The sequence below is a fragment of the Asparagus officinalis genome, chromosome 4 (genome assembly GCF_001876935.1).
Source record: "Asparagus officinalis chromosome 4, Aspof.V1, whole genome shotgun sequence".
Classification (NCBI taxonomy): domain Eukaryota; kingdom Viridiplantae; phylum Streptophyta; class Magnoliopsida; order Asparagales; family Asparagaceae; genus Asparagus; species Asparagus officinalis.
In genome coordinates, this window is record NC_033797.1 from 59809376 (window position 1) to 59818861 (window position 9486).

The 9486-nt window shown below is 37.1% G+C and overlaps 3 protein-coding genes across 3 annotated transcripts; all 3 read left to right on the top strand.

Annotated features, from left to right (window-relative positions):
* LOC109838774 (uncharacterized protein At2g29880-like) lies at positions 1031-2101 on the top strand. The gene is made up of 2 exons (XM_020407198.1): positions 1031-1342; positions 1415-2101. The coding sequence occupies exons 1-2, from the start codon at positions 1031-1033 to the stop codon at positions 2099-2101; spliced, it is 999 nt and encodes a 332-aa protein (XP_020262787.1).
* LOC109838775 lies at positions 3106-4174 on the top strand. The gene is made up of 4 exons (XM_020407199.1): positions 3106-3174; positions 3286-3511; positions 3603-4078; positions 4169-4174. Exons 1-4 carry the CDS (start codon positions 3106-3108, stop codon positions 4172-4174), a joined length of 777 nt encoding a protein of 258 aa, XP_020262788.1.
* Positions 4860-8123, top strand: LOC109837541. Its single transcript, XM_020405835.1, has 2 exons — positions 4860-6488; positions 7784-8123. Exon 1 carries the CDS (start codon positions 5163-5165, stop codon positions 6375-6377), a length of 1215 nt encoding a protein of 404 aa, XP_020261424.1. The 5' UTR covers positions 4860-5162; the 3' UTR covers positions 6378-6488; positions 7784-8123.

Genomic DNA, 9486 nt, shown 5'->3' on the forward strand with positions numbered 1-9486 from the left:
AATGAAATCACAGATAACATATCGAGAAATTATACATTTACAGTTTTTCATGCAGTGGAAACAAGTCAAAAATCCTGCACTCTGTCTGATGTGAAAATGGTTGTATAATTTTGATTTCAGACACCCATATGTTATCAGTAGAATAGAGTGAGATATACAACAGCACTATGCTTGTAGGAGAATTTATACGTGGAAAAGTAACTAGGTTCATATATAAGAAAACATCAGACAGCCGCCAAGATAAAAGCTTTGGTTTTAAACAATTAATAATTGTCTCATATGCATGCAATTACACACTACTTAATGTAGCATTACACGTTTCAAACACAAGATTTTCCTGACTTCATATATAAGTTCCAAGATCACCTATTAAACATGTTGAGAGCCAAAAGAGCTGAAAACTGTTTTGTCATTCTTGAATCGTTGTCATTGTTCTGTAATTTTTTTGCTGCCTGTTATCATTAGTAAATATGAAGGGCCATAATCCACACAAATAAAGCAAACAACATGAACGCTCACAACCACAAACGAGACAAGGATTTTACATGGATCAGCTAAGGGCAATTTGGTAGCCTAGAATTGGAGGCTTGCATGGGCCACTTTATCAATTGCACGCTTGATTCTTTGTAATATACTCTTGAAGAAGTTTTTTTTATGGTCTAATATGTTTAGAAAGCATTATTGGATATCAGGACCTCGTGCACAATAACTTGTAATAGGTTCACATGAAAAAGCCAATGCCACTGTGATGATCAAGTTTATGTTGTAGTTTGTGCAACTTCAAGCTCACTATGTCCATATGTATTTTAATAGGATTATTATTATTATTATTATTATTATTATTATTATTATTATTATATACGTGCTTGTTCTTTTTATATCAGATGCATTTATATTTTAATCCAATTCCATATTTGAGATTTTGAAAAGTTATTTTTGAATTTGTTATAGGATGGACATAAGATCACAGAGTCAGGATCAAGAAGAAATATTTTGAGGTCTAGAAAGTGAGGGATAGAAAAGAGCAAGGATGGATTATATGACATGGACTGAAGCAGAGGCTAACGAATTTCTTAGACTGTTAGTAGAGGAAGTTAAGAATGGAAATAAGCAAGCAAATGGCAGTTTTAAAAAGTATGTGATTCTAAAGAATGTGATACCCCCTCTAGTTGAAAATTTTGGAAAAGATTTTAGATATAATCATGTAATGAACAAGATAAAACAATGGAAGAGAAAGATTGCACCTGTGGAGATCCTGATGAAAAATAACTCTGGTTTTGGTTGGGACCCTACCACACAGAAATTTACATGTCCCGACGAAGTGTGGAATGGCATTTTAGAGGTTGGTTTATGTCATGTTTCATATATATTAATTTGTACATAATATTAATTACTTTCATATGTCATGTTTTAGGCACGTCCAAATACTCCAAATCTCAAGGATAAACTTTTCGAGAATTTTGAGGATATATTGATGGTATGCGGAGATCATGGCGCTTCTGGCAAAGGAGCTATAGGTTTAGGTCCTGATGGCTTGGATGAAGCACGCTTAGAGGAAGTGGTTGGGGAGGGCATACTTGGTGCTGATGCTAAGATGGAATCTCCGGATGGAGGAGATGATGCTGTAGATATGCAACATGCTACCACCGTTCCCAGTGATAATGTGCCATTTTCTGGTCCTGGACCATCCAATCTGAATAATGGTAAACGAAGGCGTAGGTCAATTGGTACTGCAGCCACATCCTCTGCATCTTCCCAGTTATCGTTGCAAGAGGTAGGAGAGGGAGTTGTCATTGTAGGTAAAGCTTTTCATGAGTTAGTTGATGAGTTGAGGAAGATAAGAAAAGGTCGGAATAAAGAATGGGTTGATGCTGTTATGTCTACTTCTGAATTGACTAAGCCACAAAAATGGAATATACTCAGTGACAATATCTCACAGGACATGAAGGATGCCTTTATTGACATGGATGCAAAAGACCGCTATGAGTTTCTACATTTTAGGTTGACTGGTGAGATAATGAATGATGGTAAGGATGTGACTCAAGCTAATTCTGATCCAAATGGTGAAGATTATGATTCTGATTTCTTTGGAGATGTTTAGAGGTAGTAATTTAGAAGTTTAGGATATTTATATGTTTTTTAAGATTTGTTATGGTGTTAGGATTGTGTGGAATTTCATATTGTCAAACTATTTTTCATTGAGTAGGTGGAACTTGGGATAATGTCATGTTTGTTTTAAAGATTTGGAAAGTATTTTTAGGATCAATTTCATTTCAATTTGTCAAAACTATTTATTTTTAGGATATTGCTATGCTTTTATTTATTTGTTTATATTATGTTCTTATGTTATTTGACTTGTCAGCTATCTTAGTTTGGTGCATTTAATGGATGAAGTTTCTATTATATGTATCATCCCAACAAATGATTCTTGTATGTGTAGATAAGAGTAGTGCAATATTATGTTTTCTTCTATTTTTCAGTAGTTTGGTGATTAACGATTAGCATACATATCAACATTTTTTAATTGATTGCTACTTTGTTATCAGTCTCATTGTGTGCTAATAATAGAGTGCTTTATTTATTTCCTATGCACATAAGTTTCATGTAAATTGGTTATATTTCATTGGTTATATTATTTAATAGGATGGAGGAAGATCAAAATTTTCCCATTTTATATTTTCATCATGAAGACTTCGATGATAATCTTTTCATTCACATAATCGAATTAGCTGCTGAGGCTGCAGATCTGATCACAAAGGTATCAGGATGTCTATCACAGGAGTTCATAGCAAATACGCTTAATTTTCGAAGTCATCGACGTTGCATTACAGATCTTGGTCTCACATACTTACAATCCAAGATGGATAATCATCCTCAAGATTTTCGTAGAATTTACCGCATGTACCCAGATTGCTTCATGAAGTTATGCAATATCTTGAGAGAGCGGGGCCATATACAAGACACATAACACATTAGTGTTGAGGAGATGATTGCTATTTTTCTTCTCACAGTTAGTCAACTGATCGATTTGATCGTTCAAAATGGACCATCAGTGTATGTTTCAATAAAGCATTACATGTCTTGGTATCTTTAGCATCATGCTTGATGGCATCACCCCCTACTGATCCACCTGATAAGGTTAAATCAGAATCTCGCTTTTGGCCTTATTTCAAGGTAATTATTATTGCTTTAGAATTTACACACACGCAGACACACACACGTGCACACATGCGTGCGCGCCCCCACACACATCACTTGAGATGGTCTGACACATTGATTATTCAGGACTGTATTGGTGCAATAGATGTGACTCATATACCGTGCATGGTGTATAACATAGATCAGACGCCCTATCGAAATAGACATGGTTTTCTCTCTCAGAACATCTTGGCAGCTTGCACATTTGATCTCAAATTCATTTATGTCTTAGCTGGGTGGGAGGGTTCTGCTAATGATGCAAGAGTCTTGAAGGATGCAATGAGTAGACCTTATGGACTTCCACTTCCACAGAGTAATAATCTTTACATAGTATTCTATCAATTAAATCATATTTTTTAGTTTTACAATATTTTTCTCATTCATATTTATATTCTTGTTTGCAGTTAAATTTTATCTAGTTGACTGCGGCTATCCAAATAGGTTACAATTTCTTGCTCCATACCGAGGTCAAAGGTACCATCTTTCAGAGTTCGGTCCTGCTAATAATCGACAACGACCACGAAATTCAAAAGAAGTTTTCAATCATCGGCATGCGTCTCTTAGAAATTATGTCGAGCGCATCTTTGGAGTTTTTAAGTCTAGATTCACTATTTTCATGAGCCAACCTCCAGGTTTTCCGTATGCCACACAAATAAAGATGTTCGTTGCATGTGTAGGATTACATAACTTTTTAAGATTGGAGAATACAAATAATGACTTCAACATTTATGATCTTCCACTAGAAGCTCCACGAAATGTTGCTGATGCAGATGATGACTCCGATGAAGAAGATGAGTTACAGACTCAACAGACTCAACGAGCAGCTGCGGGAGCTTGGAAAAATTCTATGGCAGAGGCCATGTGGGATGATGGAAGTCGAGTCACTCTAGGAATTTAGATTTTTATTTAGTTGTAAAATATTTTATTATTTAAGATGAATAGTGATACTTTATTGCATTATATTTTATAGTTGTAACTAGACTAATCAATTGCTTATCAATCTTATATTATTTTTAATATACAATTATTAACAATAATAATTTACACTCATTGTTACCCCCATCAAATTATCCCCTTCATAATATTATCCACCATTATCCCACCAAATTACCCTACCAAATTATCCAACCTCAAGAATTATCTATCATTGTTCCATTAAATTATCTCAGTGTTAAAAAATTATCCTATTTTACCAATTATCCCAGTTCTAATTAAAAAGTTCTAGGTGACTAACCCTCCCAGCGTGCACTTACGACTGACTTCTTCATTCCCCTACTCCCAAAAACATTTCCTACACGGAAATCAATTGACAAGGGCTTTTTCCGTATTTCGCTCTTACGTACTTAATTTGCTAAAATAGAATCCCCTCCGAGCCTCCGACAACTACTGACTTTTTGTAACGGCTCCCAGAGCGGTGACATGTGCCACTTAAATCTCTACCCTCTGCCAGTATCCGAGGGCAAGCTGGAAATTACTAGTGTGCCCTGCTCTCTTTAACCCCAGACGCCTCTGAGGTCTGAGCTACGACTTTTAAGGGTACAACCGTCAATTGGTAGGATTTCATGTGTACCGTTGCGAGGACTCGCCCGTCGTTTCCTTGAAGTGTGAGGGCATTTTAGGTATTTAAAGCATCAGCCTCCGACGGCTCGCCAAATCCCAGATTTGAGAGATTTAATTTAGGGTTTTCGCACGAATCCGAGATCCTTTCGCCAACTTCACAGCGGAAGTTCTAGGGTTTCGTCGAATTCACCTTTAAAAGAATCGACTTTTGGAGTTCCGGGCCTCGAACTGGGAGCGATTCCATCGGTTACTCCCCCGGCGGCCTCTCTTCCTGCTGTCGGTCTCTCTTGATTCTCAAGCGGTTTGATCTCAATTCCTGTGGCTTGTCTAAGATTTTGCCGTAATTTCTCTATGTCGGTTAGGGCTTTGAATTTCTATCCTTTTGAAGTTGATAATTTGTTGAGATGAATGTGGAAGGTGGTAGCTTTACGAGGTGCGTGAGGCATCCATCTCAGTTCTTCACTGGTTTCTGCTCATCTTGTTTAGTTGAGAGGTTATCGAATGTCGATTCAGTAGAAAAAATCCCCGAGCCCGAGCCTTCATCGGGTCATCAGGGTGAAATAGTGGAGATCCCTTCTTCTTCTTCTTCCTCTGTTCACGATTCTCGGAGCAAGGGGAACGAGGTTAGGGTTAGAAGGACACTGCTTTCTTTGTTCCAATTAGATGATTGTAATGATGCCCATGATCGTATCGAGTCTGAAGCAAAGGCTTCTACATCAGATGCCCATGTCGATGAGAGGGTTGAATCTGTAGAAGATAAGCATTTGAGGGATAAAAAGTGGAGATGGAGATCCAAGGGGGCTTCGCAAAGTGGGAGGTTTGAGGATAAACGTTTAGAGAGGAATCGTGATCTCAGGCATTCTTGTGATTGGAGAGTATGTCGAGAATCTCATGATTCCGGCAAGGATACATGGGAAAAACCCAGGCATTCGTGGGATGGGTCGATGGTGAGCAAGGCATTTACTTGCTCATTTGCCTGTCTCGAAGAGCCACACGATGGTTCTAGCAGGATTAAGAGGCGGCTGCCAGGGGAAACTGTAGTTACTGATTCTGATAGATGTAGTGGAACCATTGATGTTAGCAAAGCCGACAATATGGTTGATGAAAAGTCATCTTCGCCTGATGGTATTAGAGAGAGGTACCATGAAGAATTTCATCAAGACATAAATGGTATGGATGGTAGCAGAAAGAAATCACATAGGTGGAGTAGGGTGTGGGATTGGAGTATTACTAGCCCTTTTAGGGATTTCACGAAGAAAAGAGAACACTGTTTGCAGAGGTCTTTGTCAGTAACTTGTCAGGAGGGACAAAGGGATAAGAGTGAATCACACGGTAGAGTACGTCACTTTGGGAATGGCCTCAATACTCCTCGAGCTAATCAGTGCGTAAACAGAAATTTATGTGGCGGTATGGAGCTTCAGAAGTTTAGGCCGGATTTGCAAAGGAAAAGGGAATACAGGTTTGGTCGAAGCCGGAGTGTCCATTATCCCTCTCCTGGAAATGTAGATAATGGACTCCTACGCTTCTATCTGACTCCTATGAGAACCAGCAGAAGGAGTTCAAACAACAGGAGGATGCCGAGTTCACGATTTTTCCCCATGGGCATCCTTGGTCATTAGCTATGTGTTCTTTGGGACTTTGAAGTTCCTGTGTTTGTACTTGTAAAATGCGAGCAATGGTAGAGATTGACACATTCAGAGTCCGGCTAGCTGTGCTTCAAGCTTCCATGTGTAAGTGTATCTTCTTTGTCTAATATAGTTTTTGAACTGTCATGTCAGAATAATTGAATCCTTCTTCTAGATAAACCTACTTTTGAATATGTAGTCCATTTGCTAATCAGAAGTGCATGGGAATATTACTTTGACTTTAAGCTATTCTATTTCTTCCTAACGAGTACTCAATGTTTAATACCAAATTAGTTTTGCAATAATAACTATTATACTCTTTTCAGAAAGAGCTCTTTTAGTAGAGCTCATATTTTACAAGTTTCTCAATTTTTCTTGCAGTGAATCTGCTCATAATAGCTATTTATATTTAAGATAAATTTGCACAAAGACTACCATAATTTTTTATTAGAGAAAACTGTCATGAAGCAAGGTTTTAAATATCGGCCGACATGTCCGACATGTCGGCCGACATATCGGTTTGAGGGCTTGACCGATACGACATGGACGTTTTCAACTCGTATATCGGTTTTCAGGGCCAAATCGGAAATATCAGGGTCATATCGGGCATATCAGCCTATTTTTAGCTTTGAAAAATCGGTCGATATGGTACTTTTTTTAAGATCTGTTTTTTGTTATCGGGTTTGTGTTTAGTGATAAATACCCAAACCCGTTTGACCCATTCTCATGTTTAAGGGTTTCTTATGAACCCGATAGAAAGAATTTATGAATCCAAATCCATATATTATTTACTTTTTTATATGTTTAGTCTATAGAATTTATAAAATATGCTTATATTGAATTTATGAATGCTTAGATTACATTTAGGACATGATATTATATATATACGCACTACCCGATATAGCAATCCGATATTTAGTCAATGTCCCCCGATATATCCCCGATTTTCGCTATCCGACATGGATTTCAACCATCCGACATGAACCCGACATCCGACATTTAAAACATTGTCATGAAGTTTAAGAGCAACAGAAAAATACTATGATGATTGAAAATTGTTGCTAGCGGCATTAACGGCTTAGCTAAATGGTCTAAATTACCCTTGAAAATAGGAGTGGAAAAAGCTAATATAGAAGATATATCACTTATGTCAGCAAAATTATCCAAAACATGTTCCCTAGACTAACCTTAGCCTCACTGTTACAACTTACAAGGTATGGTAGTTTACTTGAAAAAATTCATGAATCTTTCTGATAAGAAAACTTGTGTTGTTTTTTGGCAAACCCCCAAATTCATGGTAGTTTTGTGAAATTTACCCTTGTATGTAAAAAGGAAGATGTTTTGTTTACTTTGCCCATGAACTAAATTTGTTGCAGCTGATATTTTCTTTAATTTTGCAGACATTGGGGGAAATCATGGGCCATGTTTTACTCGGACCATGAGGAAGCTTATGCATATAGCCCAAGGTGTCGTCTTCTCCTTTGCAAGTGGATAAAGAAAGTGTTCTGAGTATGTTGGAATAACAATTGCCCCTTTACTGTATTTTTATTTCACAAGAAAGCCTCCTCTTTCCTTTCATTAAGCCACATTCTCCAGGTGGCTAAAAACCTTATGGTGATTCTCTTATACTTTACTAATTAAGTCCTATACAACCTTTAAAATTATAATCCTAAGAATAACTGTAAGCATCTAATGAATTGTATTTATCCATTATTAATAATTTGTTGCATTCTTCAGACATTTAACTTTTGCTATGACACTTCTGAGCATATGTCCTTTTAAGATTTTCTTCAGTTTACTTGGAAGGCATGTTGCTTATTAAGTTCCATCTTCATGGTGCAAGTGTTCCTTTTCTCATTGTTATACTGTGGAGTACAATAGGTAGGCTCAGGAGGTGAACACTTTGCTGTAAGTTCTTTCGGTATTTTCTTTGTTCATCTTGCTTCAACATTCAAACACTGACCTTTTTTTCTGCTGTAAGTTGGTTTGCTGATTTTATAAGGTTCAATTTTACTTAATTACCTCATTTTTAAATTCACTGTTGTGAAGTTTGAATTGTGTATTGCATTTTCTGGTTATATAGATGTTGTTTGCCAGACAGTTTGGACATGTAGTTGATGCTCCAAATGTTCATTGTGGTTGCCATGACTTGGAATCTATGGATTTTTTGACGTGATGGGTATAATTAGATTTATTACGTAGGGACCTACTAGGTGCTCATTTATTGTTTCAATGCCTTCTGTGCGTGGAGGTAGTACATCTAGGTCTTGGAGTTGTAAGGAAAGGCGCAATTGTTGCAAACACTAACCAGGCCAGTATTATTTGATTATTGCTGTAGGAAAGTGTAAAGGGAATTTTCATCCACTAGTAGATCCTCTTGTGTTTGTTTTTATTGTTCTCTAGATATTGTTATTATCTTTTGAAATTTATGTCCTTATATTCACATAAGGAGGTCAGGATTAAACACTATATGTAAGTATTCTTTTGGTAGTGCTGTAATATCAAAGTATTTCAGAAGATATCAATATTAGACTATATTGCTGGCAATTTTTCACTTAAGAGGATCATATAGCTCTACACTGATACTACAGCGGGGAGATCTGGACATTTGGTTGTTGGCTGATAACCACAATAAAACACACGGCGCCTTTTGTCACTAAGTAAAAAATTGTATCATTGCAGAGTTTAGAAAACATTGGACATAAATCTAGGAAAGCTCTTAATTGATGATTCCAGTGAGGCTTTACTCTCTCTCTCTCTCTCTCTATATATATATATATATATATATATATATATATATATATGGTTCACTGTGTTGATATTACACTGTTTTACTAGGTTGTGAGTTTTCTCTTCCATGACCCACTCCCCAAACAAGAAGGAACAGGCAGCAGTCAGGTTATGTCTAGTTGAGTTAGGTGGATGACAATTCTAGGCTTCCTCACTCTAGTGTGTTCACAGTAAGGGCTTCACATGTCATCATCCTCCTGCAGAGAAAATGCAGTTGCTTGTGCCTGGACGTATAGTTGCCTCACTTGCCTGTACATGCCATGTCTGCAGCTGCTCAATGTATTGTGCATGCAAGTGTTTACTGTTATGTTGT

Bases quoted from the DNA above. Each gene is read 5' to 3' on its own strand.
- LOC109837541 (XM_020405835.1), top strand. From the start codon at position 5,163: ATGAATGTGGAAGGTGGTAGCTTTACGAGGTGCGTGAGGCATCCATCT.
- LOC109838774 (XM_020407198.1), top strand. From the start codon at position 1,031: ATGGATTATATGACATGGACTGAAGCAGAGGCTAACGAATTTCTTAGA. The intron at 1,343-1,414 runs GTTGGTTTATGT...GTCATGTTTTAG, and splicing joins TGTGGAATGGCATTTTAGAG to GCACGTCCAAATACTCCAAA.
- LOC109838775 (XM_020407199.1), top strand. From the start codon at position 3,106: ATGGCATCACCCCCTACTGATCCACCTGATAAGGTTAAATCAGAATCT. The intron at 3,175-3,285 runs GTAATTATTATT...TTGATTATTCAG, and splicing joins GCTTTTGGCCTTATTTCAAG to GACTGTATTGGTGCAATAGA. The intron at 3,512-3,602 runs GTAATAATCTTT...TCTTGTTTGCAG, and splicing joins TGGACTTCCACTTCCACAGA to TTAAATTTTATCTAGTTGAC.